Source organism: Coccinella septempunctata, chromosome 8 (assembly GCF_907165205.1).
Source record: "Coccinella septempunctata chromosome 8, icCocSept1.1, whole genome shotgun sequence".
NCBI lineage: Eukaryota > Metazoa > Arthropoda > Insecta > Coleoptera > Coccinellidae > Coccinella > Coccinella septempunctata.
In genome coordinates, this window is record NC_058196.1 from 16,483,102 (window position 1) to 16,502,610 (window position 19,509).

Sequence of the window (19,509 nt, forward strand, 5' to 3'; positions counted from 1 at the left end):
CATATATCGATATGGTATCAAACAGCTCGAAGAATTCATGCAACTTTAATTATGTAGATAAATACCAATCAACAGACAGTAGAATTATATTAATGTTTTTTTACAAAAATCGAAACGGTGTGATTAGTATCTCTCTTTAACTAGAAGTATCGATCGTGTTGTGCATAAATAATGCCGACGTTTCGTTAGATACCTGTTCTAACTTTATCAAGGCTAGAAATGAGGTACATCATCTTAGTGAATTTTTTTGTCGGTCTGTAATAATATCGATTCACTATACAGATTCGATAGTTCGAATTTCATATTAATATATCGAAAGATAAAATAGCGCCTAAAATTTTCGATGTTAAAATACTCTCACTTCTGCTATAAGCGGCAACATCGTAACATTTAACATATTTTTATGGACAGATAGATCAGAAGTCCAAAACCTAGTACCCAAATTTTCAGAATAATCCTACGATCCGTTCACCTTCACCTTAAACTTCTAATGGGACAACCTGTACAGACGCCCTTAATGAAGTTTGCCGGCTGTGGCTATAATAAGGCATTTAAATTATATACAGAGAAAATATACTCATTTTATTTTAGATGATATACCTAAAATGCTTATTTAAATAATTCACAGGGCTCTTTAGTTATCTTTAAAGTAAGTCTCAATGTTCATTTTGTCTTTTATACACCCATGTTAATCTTAATTTTATAGCTACTAAGAGGAGAAGACTTTTATTAATTTACAAAATTAGCTCCACCATAAGGGAAGCTTTAAAAAATTGTTGATAGACTCATTTGAGTTATCCCTCCCCACGGAAATCTTTAGTAAAAGGCGAAAGATTTATTCGCATCTGAGGAGAGATCAGAGTGAGAAATATCCCGCTCATCGAATGCTATATGCTAATTGAGTTTGTATAGATGAGTACTATAAAGGTAAAAGGTAGGTATATTCAAAAACGTTCAAATTCAATTTCACATGTTTCTGCTCATAAAACTCGAATGATACATTGAATTGATATATGTGGATCGTGTTCAAACGGAAACATCAATATTTTCATATCAATTAATGCAGAATTAAACTAATTAAGTTGTAATGCTACATCGGAAGCCATCTGTTGAGTAACACATGAAATAACTTTCACCCATCTATTGTGTTACATATTGTTATGTTATAGATATTCTTCGTTCCTGGTATCATTTCTGTATCGAGCACGTTAGGATAACATCGTAATTGCTATTGTTGCTCTGAAATAGGAGGCAGTAATACCAATTTTGCCGGTTCTACGTTGACGGATCAAGATAATAATAATAATTATAATAATAACGCTGCTTACGATGGTAGGTGGTACGCAGGGTGTTTTCAAAGGTGAGGCTTTTTTAGAGAAGGTAGATTTAACGAAAATAAGTCGTTTTTTCTATATAAAATATTCAAGATGGCTGAGCTACAACCCCTACAAGTTCCACAAAATTTCATCAAAGTTCAAGTACGGGACTGTAGAAGGTGACTACGGTATCGGAAAAACGAAACAAAACATAAACCTATGGATGGACAATGAATGGTTCAGTACATTCGCGTTTATCTGATTAGTAGCATCAGGTCACTTGGAAGAATAGTTGTATTGTGCTTATGTCGATAAAGTGCTATTATTGTTACCCTATTGTTGGAGCGATTGAACAAGAAGATTGTGATACCCATTGTGAAAAAATTTGTGAATAATTTAGACGAATATTATTGGTGGATACTAATATTCTTTTTTTATACTTGCGTCCTAAGTCTTTTTCTGTCAGTTGATATCGAAATAAGCCATTTCATAAAATCGTGTAAGTCACTGAATAATGAGAAAAATTCGACAATCCTAAGTTTCCATTTTCATTTCCACGTTAATCTCGAACTGTCCAATATCCTAAACGAAACCATATTGTTGAGTCAGCCATCAGGAAATAATTTTTTTCCCATTCCTTTGCAATAATTCAGAAAACAAATGATCTAGGGTCGTATTAGGATCTATTTCAGTAATCATTTTCAATTTTCTTTCAATGTTGTCATTTTGAGAGTTTTTTATAGGTCATTTTTGGTGAAACGCTTTACTTTGACCAGTTCTATCTTCTGTAAAAAAAAAGGCTCGCACCTTTAAATACACCCTGTGGCTAATTGATCAATTGCAGTATTTTTATCTTAATTTTCAGAACACCTCAAATTTCGAACGAGTAGATAATGTTAGATCCAAGATATCCTATGGAACCGAAAAATCGGGAACTAAGTCAGTGAAAAGTATTTACCATGATTGTGTTTGATCTGGTGAGTGTTTCTCTAATCCGAAAATTTCATTTGTATTGGAATTGGAAAATCTATTATTCCATATTTCTAGGAAAAATTATAAAAGTTCCGGAGAAACACAAGTGCTAGGAAATATTTATATAAATATGTAATTTTGCCTCTCATTGGATATTTTTTGCTCTTTTCAAATATCTCGATCAAATTCCAAAATTTTAATTCACAGGGTGTTGAATTCCAGCTGGAAGAAGTCCCATATTTTTCAAATACGGACCTGGAATTTTTTATCAATTTAAATGTAAATCTATCGACCTGTGTAAGTGAATCATATATTCCAAATATCAACCAACCGACTATACTGGTTGGTTCAAAAGTTATGAGAAATTCAAATTTTAGGTGAATACATGAAGCACCCTGTATCTCGGTTATGGAATTGATTAGACCTGTCTATTATGGGTTTTTTTGGACTCGCCTAGGGTAGCTCTAGCTCAGGTTATCTTATGTTCATTTAGAAACGAAACACCCTGTAGATTATTGATAAAACTTCGTGTACCGAAATTAATTTTTTGCTCGTTGAATTCTCCAGGATGATCAAGTTTCTCAACTATAAAGGTAATAAAAGAGAAAAAGATTGCTCATAAGAAGTGGAAACGATTCAAAACATCTATCCAGAATTGATACTTTGTAGGAGTCGTTGAAAATTTCTGATAGAATCCGACTAGAGAAAGTACCAAGACTCTGTTGAGTATTTCGTTAGTTCTAATCGGGAATTTTTGTGGCAAGTCGCAAAAAATTAAAGAGGTGCTCCATTTCCGATTACGACGATACAAGAAAGGAATTCAAACAGGGTTATTACTAATCATCAGACTCTGCAGGGAAGTTTTCTGATAAGTTAGCTTCTGTCCGTGTTCAATCCACCTTACCATTACGCTAGGGAATGTTAAAATGTAGAATCGTATTGTATACCGCCTAAAACTATCAAAAAAAAATCAAAGAATTAGCAAATAAATTCCAGGACAGGAAAATCAGCCTACGTGATTACTAAAGTATTCTAATATTAGGTTAGGATCAGTTATTTGGAACCCATGCTATAATATTTATATCAATAGATCAGCTCATTAGGTACCTATGTAAATGGGAAATTTCATCAAAATTGCGTTGATAACAACTGACGAATTATGAAGAATTTGAAATTGTCGAACCTTACCTACAGATCAACGAATGATGAGAGATGTGAAGTTCATATGCAAAATTATTAATATCTCATACCGCTGCGAACTTGTTGGTATGTTCACCTTCAACTTGCCATCATACGCGAAATAAATTTTTGTTTTATATAAGTCGATGCTCTACAATAATAACTTAAATTCACCTCTGATTAGATGCCTCAAGTCAAGCCTCTTTATGAAAAATAGTCGAGTTATGTTATAAAATTGTTTTCTTCTGTGTTTCGATCTATATTCTAGAGATCCATTATTACAACAGTTTTATCTTTCTTTGTATTTTTTATTAAGCACCACTTTAACCATCAGTGAGAACATATTATATTTTTTGCTTTGTCCTTTCATGTACTCCATTTGAATATGAATAAATAAAAATAAGTACCTAAATAAATAATTATACTTACTCACCTGATTAATCCAGCAGAGTAGATGAACGAATATGTAACAATAAGATTTTTTCTCACTGGTCACTGCACTGTGTATTCAAATTGAATTTCTCCGATTCTGGCAAGAAGCAACACAGGATGGTCTAAACGAGAGTGAAGAGTTTGTCAGTGTATCGAGAATTTTTTATTTTTACGATGCAATTGCAAGTTATGTTTACTGGCCATCCGGGGCATCTTTAGGGTTGCTTAATGTTAGCAGTATGGGTCGGAACCTTTGTAATTTCGCAGTTCACATTCCTGGTTTCCATCTGTTGAATAAACCGGGCTAAAATATTTGTTTATTTCGGTGTTCGTGTATTCGTTTATTTCTGTGAAGAGAAGAATAGAAATTTGAATTATTCATCGCTGTTTGGGAATGGAACCAATTCTTGCTGATTACTGCTATGAAGAAATTCAGTCTTCATGATAATTATGTCACAAAAATATGCCTTCGGAAGCCACCTCACAGCGATGGGCCAAAATTAGAGGAATTATTGGTTTGCCCCACCTGTTGATCATGTTTTATAGATATGTAATTGTTTTGTGGTCAGACGGCTCTAAGGAATAGAGCACTCCATGAAAATGTACCTATTTAGATATTTTTAATTGCAAATATTGCAATTTCTTCTTCAACGAATATTCTGTTGAATGGATTCAACAATTTTAACACATTCGGCCATTCCAAATTGTCATACACAATGATGAAATTTTTTGCAATCGATAATACACCTCGTAATACTCAAATATGGAAGGAAAAAAACTAGTTGTCTGATGTAAGTAGGTGTTCAATATGATTTTCTCGACTTTCTATAACCTTTATGAGGCTCTAACTGTTCGTATCATTACATGAGGATTTTTGCGAATTTTATCGCAAGCACCATTCATTCAATCTAATAATATTTCCTTTGTCAGAAAAGATATCTGTTTCATAGAACTTGGCCTTCAAATAACCACAAAGAAAGAAAGAAACCGAGAGGTGTCGAGTATAGATCTAGCTGTCCAATCCACCTGTCTGCATATTCTCTATTAGTAAATTTGTGAGACTTTATGAATATTTGTAACTCTACTCAACTTAATAAAGGGTCCTGAAATAGTGATGGATATTTTTTTTTCTGTGCATAAATATGATCAATGTTTCAATAACAAAGAGTAATAAGACCAGACCAATAGATATTCATATAGATTCGATAAATGCAACAACGGAGTCAATGGAGAAGAGTACGAAAGAGCATTTATAACACTTCTTCGAATTTTCAATCATTAACTTCACTAAAAGAGCTAATGAGGGGAAAATCAATTCGGATAATTAATTACTTCAGGTCCACGTTGTCCATAAAAAGCGATTCATTCAAAAACTTCATACAGGATGTTTTTCACTAGTTTGGACTTGAATATAGCCTCAATGAGTCCGGTCCTGAGTTTTGTCAAATTTTAAGGTCCCGTTTTATTGAAACTAATAACGTTAACCTGATGATGAATTTTCAGTCGAATAGATCAATATCAGGAGTTATAGCGAAAGGAAAATTCAGAAAACCCTCTAGCTGTATATCGGAAACGGAGTACCTAAGAGACACATATGCGGGGTGTTTTTGAACTCAGCTCAATGCCACGGTTTATGCCATCTATGGTGTTATAATTATCAGAGGTGGGCGTTAAGGCCGTTCAGTAAGCTGAAGGTATTGAAAATTCGTCTTAGTTAACACACAGACTCTTAGTTTATGAAGGCTTACCTATAATACGAATAAATATGCGTCGATGTAAAAATATTATATTTAAATTATCTTATACCGGGACAGCGCGTACGCAGTCCCGACTACCAAAAATTACGCGCCCGAGTTATCCGCATTAGGGATAATCGCAGAGGTCAGCCCGATCGAAGTGCAATGAAAGGGCCTCACTCCGGGGGAACCACCTTATTGATCATGGTAACCCCTACGCCAGGTAAGTATGAGATGGGAAGAGTTTTGGCCGGTTTTACATTACATTGGAAGATTCTTTTGAGATATGTATGTTGAACAGCACCATCTACTAGGACAAAAAGGAAACATCAAAGATCGATACTATATTTATATTACAATACCCAGCTTCCTATCCTGTCAGTCGCTTTCCTATTGATTCCTTTCACATATTTTTTCTTTTTAATAATAGTTCAACGAACAAGCCTGACGACAGTCTAGCTTTTTCATAGATTCTTACCTGAATTCAGAACCCAAATTTTCATTGATTTATACGAACATAAATTAATTTACTTTGATTTTCACTTTCACTTTACCCTCCCTATGTAATGATGAAATTTCACGTGAACTAAAGTTCTAATTAACTCGCTAGCATCTTTCGTTTTACCGCTAGAGCGCACTAAATATTGCTCATAGTTTCCATCTTGGCAAAAATCGTTGTTGTATTATCAGAGAGCTTCAAAGTTCGATAATATGCCTGGCAGTCGATCCCCCATCGTCACATATAATAATATTAGGGCATGCATCCTTTCAATTCATTATAATTTGGACCTTGTTGTGTCTTATTTATTGTAGCATAGTAGAGTTAAGAGTTAATTTATGTTTTCCACGGGTGTAGCTGTGGTATTCTAAATTTGTCATAAATTTATGGGGATCTTGTCAAAACCGTTTTGATGAACATATTTCACGCAGAAGAGAATTAACGATGATACTACGGTTAGTATTTTCTCCCCTTTGAAGATATTCCGACAGCTATCAGTGAGGAGGCTGAATAATGAGTTTGTTTAGCAGATTCCATGTTCGATATCTGTTCAATCTTTCTTATCAGGAATATAGCTGTCGACAGTCTACTGCAAAATAATTCGCCGATAAAGGACTTGTTTCAGCCGAGGGAAAAAGGAGTATGTCAGGTATGACAGCGATTCATCAGTCTGTATCTTGGTAGTAAATACCAAATTTTGTGTCTTTTCAATGTTTATCGTGAAACCGTTTGCGAAAAACCACTTCTGAGCGTCATTTAAGGATTTGTTCGTCATCGCATGAATAGGGAGTCCTTTGACTAATTGAGTACTGCAGTGTCGTCTGCAAAACAGCAGCTTTTGTCCGACACCACATTCACGTGTAGGTCGTTTATGCAGAGGCTATGAACAGAATAGGCCCCAATATGATATGGCTCTCTTCAATATTCGAAGAGATTTCCTTCCATTTGACCTTCTGATTTCTTTTTGCTAGGTTAGGTATGATGCAAATATTTCATATGCCTTTTCTCTCACACCATAATAATACTGGAGCTTCTGTAAGAGAAGTATTCCGTGTGGGACACTATCAAAGGCCTTACCCAAGTCCATATAGGACTTATAGGACAATTCGACGTATCCGTTATCATACGCTTCAAGAATAGTTTCCAGAACGTCGATCATTGCCGTTATTGTCGACCTGCGTTTTCTAAATCAGTTGACCGATAGAGGGCTTCTCATCTGATACCTGATGTATTGTACTCGATACTGCATTTTGTATACCTGTAAATAGGGTCCAGAACGATACTTCTTTATCGCTTCTCGGCCCTATGGCTAAGATCGCTTGATGATGGCGGACGATAAAGATGTGGCCGAAAAAACTATTGCGGAGGACTTGGTTGTTACCAAGTATAAAATGGCAGGAGAAATTGTTAATAGAGTCCTGAAGCAAGTCATTGATAAATGTGTGTCTGGGGCTTCTGTAAGGGAAATTTGTCAATTTGGTGATCAGCTATTGACAGAAGAAACAAGCAAAGTGTTCAAAAAGGAGAAGGAACTCAAGAAGGGGATTGCTTTTCCTACTTGCATATCTGTAAATAATTGTATCTGCCATTTTTCTCCTGTCCCAACGGAACCAGACTATACTCTCAAAGATGAGGATGTAACTAAGGTAGATTTGGGAGCCCACATCGATGGGTTCATAGCAGTCGTCGCCCACACGATCGTCATAGGCGCATCTAGCGAAAATAAGGTAACAGGAAGGCGGGCCGATGTTGTGCTTGCCGCCCATTACGCTTCTCAGGCCGCCCTTCGACTGATTAAGGCTGGAAACGAAACGTACGCGGTCACCGACGCCGTACAGAAGGTAGCGGAGGCTTACAAGTGCAAACCTGTGGAGGGTATGTTGAGTCATCAGCTGAAACAGTTCAAGATCGACGGCGAGAAGACGATTATTCAAAATCCCACTGACGCACAGAAGAAGGAGCATGAGAAATTCGAATTTGACAAATATGAGGTTTACGCTATGAACGTTCTCATAAGCACGGGGGAGGGCGTAGGCAAAGAAACTGAAACGAGAGTGTCAGTCTACAAGAAGACCGATGAGATGTACCAACTCAAACTTAAGGCTTCAAGGACTTTCTATACGGAAGTGAGGCAGAAGCACGGTAACATGCCCTTTAACTTGAGATCATTTCAAGACGAGACGAAGGCCAAGATGGGCGTAGTCGAATGCGTGAAGAACAAGTTGATTGAACCCTTCCAAGTTTTGTATGACAAATCAGGTGAATTTGTGGCTCAATTCAAGTTTACAGTGCTACTTATGCCTAACGGACCCCATAAAATAACTGGTTTGCCGTTTGAAACGGAACTGTTCCAATCTGAAAACTCAATAACATCTCCAGAGCTCAAGACGATCCTCAACAGTTCCGCGAACCCCAAGGCGGCCAAGAAAAAGAAGAAGAAAGCGGAAACAGCGGAACAGCCCACCGAAGCCGAGGCCGCGGCATGATGAAACTCCGCCAAGGGTAAATTTGGCAGCAACTGGAGGAAGTATTTAAAAAATAAAAAATCTTGTACAGAAAACTGCGAATTTCTCGAAGGAGTTATCGGAACGTTGGACAACAACGTTCGGAAATACAGTAAACTTCTTCCCAATTAGTCAAATCTATTCCTTGTTTCCTCACCACCATTTTTCATCCACAACTCGTCCTCTTTTTTTCTGAATAAAATATCTTATTTTTTATACGAAATGGTTACAATTTTTCGTCGGAACCTTTTTACATAGTGCATAAATCGTCAAATTTCATGATTATTTTAAAATTCGACATTGATAAAATCTTTAAAATACACAAAAGAGTTGAGATTGTTGTGTAGAAATAGTGAATAAAATATTTGGTATTTTCTGTTCTTATCAGCTTAATATCTGATACGCCCCGCATGCGGGGCCAGTATATTAAACTGATTTTTGGAAATTGACAGTGGTTAGGGGCTTGCTCCACCACCGTCGCGGGTTGGCCCGGTATTGCAGTACCTCCGGGATCGGCCCACTTCAAACAAAGAATCATATGATCAGATGTTAGGCTTAGGCATGGCCGTACTCGTTGTCACGTGTCTCATAAGAGAGAAGTTTGATATTTTTCAGAAATATCGTGATAGGTGATATTTTTACAAAAATACATATATCGATATGGTATCAAACAGCTCGAAGAATTCATGCAACTTTAATTATGTAGATAAATACCAATCAACAGACAGTAGAATTATATTAATGTTTTTTTACAAAAATCGAAACGGTGTGATTAGTATCTCTCTTTAACTAGAAGTATCGATCGTGTTGTGCATAAATAATGCCGACGTTTCGTTAGATACCTGTTCTAACTTTATCAAGGCTAGAAATGAGGTACATCATCTTAGTGAATTTTTTTGTCGGTCTGTAATAATATCGATTCACTATACAGATTCGATAGTTCGAATTTCATATTAATATATCGAAAGATAAAATAGCGCCTAAAATTTTCGATGTTAAAATACTCTCACTTCTGCTATAAGCGGCAACATCGTAACATTTAACATATTTTTATGGACAGATAGATCAGAAGTCCAAAACCTAGTACCCAAATTTTCAGAATAATCCTACGATCCGTTCACCTTCACCTTAAACTTCTAATGGGACAACCTGTACAGACGCCCTTAATGAAGTTTGCCGGCTGTGGCTATAATAAGGCATTTAAATTATATACAGAGAAAATATACTCATTTTATTTTAGATGATATACCTAAAATGCTTATTTAAATAATTCACAGGGCTCTTTAGTTATCTTTAAAGTAAGTCTCAATGTTCATTTTGTCTTTTATACACCCATGTTAATCTTAATTTTATAGCTACTAAGAGGAGAAGACTTTTATTAATTTACAAAATTAGCTCCACCATAAGGGAAGCTTTAAAAAATTGTTGATAGACTCATTTGAGTTATCCCTCCCCACGGAAATCTTTAGTAAAAGGCGAAAGATTTATTCGCATCTGAGGAGAGATCAGAGTAAGAAATATCCCGCTCATCGAATGCTATATGCTAATTGAGTTTGTATAGATGAGTACTATAAAGGTAAAAGGTAGGTATATTCAAAAACGTTCAAATTCAATTTCACATGTTTCTGCTCATAAAACTCGAATGATACATTGAATTGATATATGTGGATCGTGTTCAAACGGAAACATCAATATTTTCATATCAATTAATGCAGAATTAAACTAATTAAGTTGTAATGCTACATCGGAAGCCATCTGTTGAGTAACACATGAAATAACTTTCACCCATCTATTGTGTTACATATTGTTATGTTATAGATATTCTTCGTTCCTGGTATCATTTCTGTATCGAGCACGTTAGGATAACATCGTAATTGCTATTGTTGCTCTGAAATAGGAGGCAGTAATACCAATTTTGCCGGTTCTACGTTGACGGATCAAGATAATAATAATAATTATAATAATAACGCTGCTTACGATGGTAGGTGGTACGCAGGGTGTTTTCAAAGGTGAGGCTTTTTTAGAGAAGGTAGATTTAACGAAAATAAGTCGTTTTTTCTATATAAAATATTCAAGATGGCTGAGCTACAACCCCTACAAGTTCCACAAAATTTCATCAAAGTTCAAGTACGGGACTGTAGAAGGTGACTACGGTATCGGAAAAACGAAACAAAACATAAACCTATGGATGGACAATGAATGGTTCAGTACATTCGCGTTTATCTGATTAGTAGCATCAGGTCACTTGGAAGAATAGTTGTATTGTGCTTATGTCGATAAAGTGCTATTATTGTTACCCTATTGTTGGAGCGATTGAACAAGAAGATTGTGATACCCATTGTGAAAAAATTTGTGAATAATTTAGACGAATATTATTGGTGGATACTAATATTCTTTTTTTATACTTGCGTCCTAAGTCTTTTTCTGTCAGTTGATATCGAAATAAGCCATTTCATAAAATCGTGTAAGTCACTGAATAATGAGAAAAATTCGACAATCCTAAGTTTCCATTTTCATTTCCACGTTAATCTCGAACTGTCCAATATCCTAAACGAAACCATATTGTTGAGTCAGCCATCAGGAAATAATTTTTTTCCCATTCCTTTGCAATAATTCAGAAAACAAATGATCTAGGGTCGTATTAGGATCTATTTCAGTAATCATTTTCAATTTTCTTTCAATGTTGTCATTTTGAGAGTTTTTTATAGGTCATTTTTGGTGAAACGCTTTACTTTGACCAGTTCTATCTTCTGTAAAAAAAAAGGCTCGCACCTTTAAATACACCCTGTGGCTAATTGATCAATTGCAGTATTTTTATCTTAATTTTCAGAACACCTCAAATTTCGAACGAGTAGATAATGTTAGATCCAAGATATCCTATGGAACCGAAAAATCGGGAACTAAGTCAGTGAAAAGTATTTACCATGATTGTGTTTGATCTGGTGAGTGTTTCTCTAATCCGAAAATTTCATTTGTATTGGAATTGGAAAATCTATTATTCCATATTTCTAGGAAAAATTATAAAAGTTCCGGAGAAACACAAGTGCTAGGAAATATTTATATAAATATGTAATTTTGCCTCTCATTGGATATTTTTTGCTCTTTTCAAATATCTCGATCAAATTCCAAAATTTTAATTCACAGGGTGTTGAATTCCAGCTGGAAGAAGTCCCATATTTTTCAAATACGGACCTGGAATTTTTTATCAATTTAAATGTAAATCTATCGACCTGTGTAAGTGAATCATATATTCCAAATATCAACCGACCGACTATACTGGTTGGTTCAAAAGTTATGAGAAATTCAAATTTTAGGTGAATACATGAAGCACCCTGTATCTCGGTTATGGAATTGATTAGACCTGTCTATTATGGGTTTTTTTGGACTCGCCTAGGGTAGCTCTAGCTCAGGTTATCTTATGTTCATTTAGAAACGAAACACCCTGTAGATTATTGATAAAACTTCGTGTACCGAAATTAATTTTTTGCTCGTTGAATTCTCCAGGATGATCAAGTTTCTCAACTATAAAGGTAATAAAAGAGAAAAAGATTGCTCATAAGAAGTGGAAACGATTCAAAACATCTATCCAGAATTGATACTTTGTAGGAGTCGTTGAAAATTTCTGATAGAATCCGACTAGAGAAAGTACCAAGACTCTGTTGAGTATTTCGTTAGTTCTAATCGGGAATTTTTGTGGCAAGTCGCAAAAAATTAAAGAGGTGCTCCATTTCCGATTACGACGATACAAGAAAGGAATTCAAACAGGGTTATTACTAATCATCAGACTCTGCAGGGAAGTTTTCTGATAAGTTAGCTTCTGTCCGTGTTCAATCCACCTTACCATTACGCTAGGGAATGTTAAAATGTAGAATCGTATTGTATACCGCCTAAAACTATCAAAAAAAAATCAAAGAATTAGCAAATAAATTCCAGGACAGGAAAATCAGCCTACGTGATTACTAAAGTATTCTAATATTAGGTTAGGATCAGTTATTTGGAACCCATGCTATAATATTTATATCAATAGATCAGCTCATTAGGTACCTATGTAAATGGGAAATTTCATCAAAATTGCGTTGATAACAACTGACGAATTATGAAGAATTTGAAATTGTCGAACCTTACCTACAGATCAACGAATGATGAGAGATGTGAAGTTCATATGCAAAATTATTAATATCTCATACCGCTGCGAACTTGTTGGTATGTTCACCTTCAACTTGCCATCATACGCGAAATAAATTTTTGTTTTATATAAGTCGATGCTCTACAATAATAACTTAAATTCACCTCTGATTAGATGCCTCAAGTCAAGCCTCTTTATGAAAAATAGTCGAGTTATGTTATAAAATTGTTTTCTTCTGTGTTTCGATCTATATTCTAGAGATCCATTATTACAACAGTTTTATCTTTCTTTGTATTTTTTATTAAGCACCACTTTAACCATCAGTGAGAACATATTATATTTTTTGCTTTGTCCTTTCATGTACTCCATTTGAATATGAATAAATAAAAATAAGTACCTAAATAAATAATTATACTTACTCACCTGATTAATCCAGCAGAGTAGATGAACGAATATGTAACAATAAGATTTTTTCTCACTGGTCACTGCACTGTGTATTCAAATTGAATTTCTCCGATTCTGGCAAGAAGCAACACAGGATGGTCTAAACGAGAGTGAAGAGTTTGTCAGTGTATCGAGAATTTTTTATTTTTACGATGCAATTGCAAGTTATGTTTACTGGCCATCCGGGGCATCTTTAGGGTTGCTTAATGTTAGCAGTATGGGTCGGAACCTTTGTAATTTCGCAGTTCACATTCCTGGTTTCCATCTGTTGAATAAACCGGGCTAAAATATTTGTTTATTTCGGTGTTCGTGTATTCGTTTATTTCTGTGAAGAGAAGAATAGAAATTTGAATTATTCATCGCTGTTTGGGAATGGAACCAATTCTTGCTGATTACTGCTATGAAGAAATTCAGTCTTCATGATAATTATGTCACAAAAATATGCCTTCGGAAGCCACCTCACAGCGATGGGCCAAAATTAGAGGAATTATTGGTTTGCCCCACCTGTTGATCATGTTTTATAGATATGTAATTGTTTTGTGGTCAGACGGCTCTAAGGAATAGAGCACTCCATGAAAATGTACCTATTTAGATATTTTTAATTGCAAATATTGCAATTTCTTCTTCAACGAATATTCTGTTGAATGGATTCAACAATTTTAACATATTCGGCCATTCCAAATTGTCATACACAATGATGAAATTTTTTGCAATCGATAATACACCTCGTAATACTCAAATATGGAAGGAAAAAAACTAGTTGTCTGATGTAAGTAGGTGTTCAATATGATTTTCTCGACTTTCTATAACCTTTATGAGGCTCTAACTGTTCGTATCATTACATGAGGATTTTTGCGAATTTTATCGCAAGCACCATTCATTCAATCTAATAATATTTCCTTTGTCAGAAAAGATATCTGTTTCATAGAACTTGGCCTTCAAATAACCACAAAGAAAGAAAGAAACCGAGAGGTGTCGAGTATAGATCTAGCTGTCCAATCCACCTGTCTGCATATTCTCTATTAGTAAATTTGTGAGACTTTATGAATATTTGTAACTCTACTCAACTTAATAAAGGGTCCTGAAATAGTGATGGATATTTTTTTTTCTGTGCATAAATATGATCAATGTTTCAATAACAAAGAGTAATAAGACCAGACCAATAGATATTCATATAGATTCGATAAATGCAACAACGGAGTCAATGGAGAAGAGTACGAAAGAGCATTTATAACACTTCTTCGAATTTTCAATCATTAACTTCACTAAAAGAGCTAATGAGGGGAAAATCAATTCGGATAATTAATTACTTCAGGTCCACGTTGTCCATAAAAAGCGATTCATTCAAAAACTTCATACAGGATGTTTTTCACTAGTTTGGACTTGAATATAGCCTCAATGAGTCCGGTCCTGAGTTTTGTCAAATTTTAAGGTCCCGTTTTATTGAAACTAATAACGTTAACCTGATGATGAATTTTCAGTCGAATAGATCAATATCAGGAGTTATAGCGAAAGGAAAATTCAGAAAACCCTCTAGCTGTATATCGGAAACGGAGTACCTAAGAGACACATATGCGGGGTGTTTTTGAACTCAGCTCAATGCCACGGTTTATGCCATCTATGGTGTTATAATTATCAGAGGTGGGCGTTAAGGCCGTTCAGTAAGCTGAAGGTATTGAAAATTCGTCTTAGTTAACACACAGACTCTTAGTTTATGAAGGCTTACCTATAATACGAATAAATATGCGTCGATGTAAAAATATTATATTTAAATTATCTTATACCGGGACAGCGCGTACGCAGTCCCGACTACCAAAAATTACGCGCCCGAGTTATCCGCATTAGGGATAATCGCAGAGGTCAGCCCGATCGAAGTGCAATGAAAGGGCCTCACTCCGGGGGAACCACCTTATTGATCATACATACATACACAAAATCTTTATTAACATATTTACAGAATAAATTATTTACAATACAGTTCTCTATTATAATATACAATGTATAGTTCCTACAAATGAATGTTCACCTAATTTTCTGAGAATTGTGGCTGGTAGCCTTGTAAAAAGATATATACAGGATTGCTTTCTAGTTAGTCATATTTTTAAATCATTTGAATTGATGTTGGCAGGAAAATAAAAAAAAAAACCTGCTTTAGTGAATCAATAGCTAGAATTGCCATAAGGCAATCCTTTCCTAATACATTTCATGCTATGGCATGAAATCTGTTAGGAAGTTTTTGTATGCGAAAAACTCGATTGTTCGATTGGGTTAATAAGGATATTCCTTATTCAGTATCTGAAGGAATTCAGATAGTTAGATTCATCTTAGGACATTTAAGATCGATCCTGATTGTAAGGTACAAATACCTCATTGTATATGACAAGATGCTCATAAGGGAGCACATGCTTGTCATTTGGGTTTTTGTTGTTAAACCGTGTTGAGGTGATTTTATTGACAGGATCGCTTACATAACGAGATTTTTCATAGAACTTCGAAGATATGTTATTGATATGATCTTTAACCATTTCGATTTCTGATGAGTCATGCAGTTCAGAGATTCTTGTGAGAATATTTTTATTCAAAATTTGTCTGAGTATTTTGTTTTGAAATGTTTGTAGCGGGCTCATGGGTCGAGGTTTCAAGTGGCACCACGCTGGTGCGGCGTATGTTATTAATGGTCGGATAAGGGTTGTATATATAAGTTTTTTGTTTTGAAAATTTAAATTACTGTTTTTGCGCAACAGGGGATGAAGGATTTTTTTTGCGGCATATGCTTTTCCCATTCTTTTTTCTATATGTTTTTTGAAATTCAGCCTAGAATCTAGCTCCATTCCCAGGTATTTCACTGTGTGCTTTTGGGTGACTGCTTGGTTGTTTATTTTGAGTGGGAATGGTATTTTCGTGTCATTTATTTTTCGGCTGAATATTATCATTTCCGTTTTTTTTTCATTTACACGAATTTTCCAGGTTTTGTAATAATTCATGAGGATGTTCACGTAATATTGGAGTAGTTTAGTTGCTACAGTGGCGCTAAAAGAATGGGCATATATCGCAGTATCGTCCGCAAATAAGGCTTTTTTTGTGTTGGGAAAGTTAGGGATATCATGAATATAAATATTGAAAAGTTTAGGTCCGAGTACCGAACCTTGTGGTACGCCCGCTTTAATTGTTTTTTGTTCAGAGAAGGAACTATTAAGTTTTACCATGAATTTTCTGTTTGAAAGGTATGAACTGATTAATTTTATTATGAAAGGTGGTAGTTTCAATTTAATCATTTTGTAAAGCAAGCCTTGTATCCAAACTCTGTCGAATGCTTTTTCAATATCGAGCAGTAGCATTGCAGTTGTTTGATTTTTATTGAAAGCTTTGATTGTATCTGTTATTATTCTAGTAAGTTGGTGGGTAGAGCTGTGTTTCTCTTTGAATCCGAATTGAAATGGGTCATCAAATGATGATTTTTTTAAAGTTTGGGTTAGGATTCTTAATATAACCTTCTCTGTTAATTTGCTAACGGTCGACAACAAACTGATCGGTCTATAGTTGGTTGAAAGGTGTTTTTCCTTGCCGTTTTTAGCAATTGGTATGATTAGTGCTGTTTTCCAAGAATTAGGCCAATGGTTAAGTTGGATCATAGAGTTAATGATATATGTCAACTGCACGATGGATTTTTTTGATAAGTTCTTGATCAATTTGTTGTCGATTTCGTCTAGTCCCGGGGCTTTGTTGGGACGGAGTGTTCTGATCAGATTTTTTATTTCCGTGGGGTTAGTGAGGTATTTATTAGTTTCATTTCTGTCGGATGTTAGACTCAGGAATTCAGAGACTGTTGACATGATAGTACGATCTGAATCACTGTCCATCTGACCTATGTCATGAATTTTTTCAAAGGTGCTGGCCAGTAATTCAGCTTTTTGTTCGTCTGTAACATAGTCAGTTGAATTATGGGTAAGAGTAGGAATATCATTGGGGGTTTTTCTCAGGAGCTTCGTCATTTTCCACAAGGAACCGTCTGCTGGTTTCAAGTTTCTCAAAGTATTCTCCCATTTTTGATTTTTAAAAATTTTTATTTCATTTTTGATTTTTGCATTGAGAATGTCGGAGTTTATTTTATCTTGAGGATCACGAAAATTTTGCCAGTGCTTACGTAATCTGTTTCTAGATTTAATCAAATTAATTATTTCAGCAGGTAGTGATTCTGTATAGGGATGTATTGATTTGATTTTAGTCGTTCTGTTCCTTGCGTAAATGAGAGTTTCCGAGAATTTTGATAATTCCTGCTCTAAGACTTCAACTGAATCTATGTGGTTATTAATGACGATTTTACTGTTCAGAATTCTACGATATTCTTTCCAATCTGTGGTCGAATAATCGTAGATTTTCTTCGTCGTTTTGTCTCTGAAGTTTCCTCGTATGTTGAATATTACTACATTGTGGTTTGAGGGAAGTTCGGGTAAAGACTGAAGGTCACTAATGTTGGGGTAGGATTTAGCTAGCAAAAGATCTATTGTTGTAGGGGTGGTGTTATTGTAGGGAAAGTGAGTGGGACTAGACGACTGGTGAAGGGTACATTCGTCATTCTTTTCCAAAAATTTTAGGAGGGTTCGGCCGTTGGCATTGTTAGCATGACTATTAAAGCGGGCGTTGAAGTCCCCAGCAATTAGGGTGTTGTTGGTTGAGAGTAGGTTCTCTAGGCAACTTTCTCTGAATTTATTGGAGGGTTTATTATAGATCGACATAATTTTTGGACCGTTTGCAATTTCTATCCCGACGTTTTCTATGGAGCATTGCGTTTCAGGTAAGATTTTAAATGGCACTGCATGACTCACAAGAATTGCTACGCCCCCACCTTTATTATATAAGCGATCCTTTCTAACTACGTGGAAGCCCTCTATTTGAAAATTGTCGGAAGGTTTTAATTTTGTTTCGTTAATAAGAAATATGTGGATGGAATGTTTATTCAGAAAATAAGAAATTTCAAGTTTTTTGTTTCGAATACCGTCAGCGTTCCAGGTAGCTAGATTGATTTTTGTTGAGTAGGGAATCATTATGACTCATCGATGTAGTTGAAAAAAGCATAGAATTTTTCCGCTTCGTTTTTGCAGGTTGCTAGTTGCTGATTGAAGGCTTTCAGTTTTTTGAAAAAAAGTCTGACATCGATATGTTGTTTTAGTGTGTCAAATTCTTTTTTAATATCGTTAAATATGCCTAAACCAACCTGTTGTTCGGGGATTTGGTGTTTTTGTTGAGTTTCCTCTGTTTCTCTTGTCTTCTTCCTCTCCTCCCAGTAGTTTTTTTCTGGAATCGGGGCAGCAGTATGCTTTTTTGGTGGCTCCGAGGATTTTCTGAAGTCCTGGTTCCGCCGGTTATTATTTTTATTTTTTTTTTCTATGATCCGGATGTATTCCTGGCATTCGGTGCTATTCGCCGGATGGCTCCCTTCGCAATTTACGCATTTTGGCGCTTGCGTTTTTTCTTTTTTGCAGTCCATAGTTAGATGCTCTCCGGCGCATTTCAGACAATTTGTTGATCCATAGCAGTTGGAGGTGGCGTGCCCCCATTTTTGACACCTCCTGCACTGGATCATCCTCCTTGAGGAATAGTGCCTTGACCAGGAAATTACAGTGAAGTATAATGTCTTCACGTCTTTCTGGAGGTTTCTCAATGTGACCTTGTTATCTGTTATTACCAGGTATGATGGATATCTTGTGCCCTTCATTTTGTAAATGTTTTTAACATTTATGTTCAGCTCAGCAATCTCCTGTTTGAGCTCATCAATGTCTACATCAGAACTCAATCCGTGCAAAACAAACGCATGTGTTTTTTCCGTTTTCTTCGTATAGGTGTGGAATTTAACTCCCTCAAGGGTGAAGTATTTTTTTACTTTGTTGAAGTCTTCTTCTGATTCAACTAATACGGTCGATGTATCCTTAGTATATTTTATAAGGACTTTGGCGTCTTCCAGTACCCTTCGGATCACCTTCACTGTTCCAATGTGCGAATCGAAAACACCGTGGACCACAATTGGTGGTATTTTTGTTTTTTTAGTTGTCGTTATTGTTTGTTCCTGTTCTTCTCGCACTTCATGTAGGTTTTCAAATCTGTTTTTCAGTTTTATGGTTGTTGATTCAGTGTCCATGGGCGACGTTTTGTTAATGGTTCCTGGGTGGGTGTAGATTAGATTGTCTGTATCCATTAATCGTATTTTTTTCCGCTTGGTAACTTCACCTGGAGACTGCGGTGTCCCCATTTTGGAGATGTTGACAGTCCCTTTTATGTCACTAATCACTTTCTCACGGTCACG

At 35.6% G+C, this 19,509-nt stretch overlaps 1 protein-coding gene and 5 non-coding genes across 6 annotated transcripts; 2 read left to right on the plus strand and 4 right to left on the minus strand.

Annotated features, from left to right (window-relative positions):
- Nucleotides 1-744: 744 nt before the first annotated feature.
- On the minus strand, nt 745-865 carry LOC123319636. Its single transcript, XR_006538589.1, has one exon. It is a non-coding gene; the product is annotated as a U5 spliceosomal RNA (small nuclear RNA).
- Nucleotides 866-5,704: 4,839 nt separating this feature from the next.
- Nucleotides 5,705-5,866, minus strand: LOC123319645. Its single transcript, XR_006538598.1, has one exon. It is a non-coding gene; the product is annotated as a U1 spliceosomal RNA (small nuclear RNA).
- A 1,584-nt stretch (nt 5,867-7,450) lies between these two features.
- On the plus strand, nt 7,451-9,014 carry LOC123319126 (proliferation-associated protein 2G4-like). Its single transcript, XM_044905977.1, has one exon. The coding sequence runs from the start codon at nt 7,457-7,459 to the stop codon at nt 8,618-8,620; it is 1,164 nt and encodes a 387-aa protein (XP_044761912.1). The 5' UTR covers nt 7,451-7,456; the 3' UTR covers nt 8,621-9,014.
- Nucleotides 8,974-9,164, plus strand: LOC123319676. Its single transcript, XR_006538623.1, has one exon. It is a non-coding gene; the product is annotated as a U2 spliceosomal RNA (small nuclear RNA).
- An 867-nt stretch (nt 9,165-10,031) lies between these two features.
- LOC123319628 lies at nt 10,032-10,152 on the minus strand. Its single transcript, XR_006538582.1, has one exon. It is a non-coding gene; the product is annotated as a U5 spliceosomal RNA (small nuclear RNA).
- A 4,839-nt stretch (nt 10,153-14,991) lies between these two features.
- LOC123319659 lies at nt 14,992-15,151 on the minus strand. Its single transcript, XR_006538609.1, has one exon. It is a non-coding gene; the product is annotated as a U1 spliceosomal RNA (small nuclear RNA).
- Between the last annotated feature and the right edge of the window lie 4,358 nt (nt 15,152-19,509).

Excerpts from the sequence above, each read along its gene's own strand:
- LOC123319126 (XM_044905977.1), top strand. The coding sequence starts at position 7,457 with ATGATGGCGGACGATAAAGATGTGGCCGAAAAAACTATTGCGGAGGAC.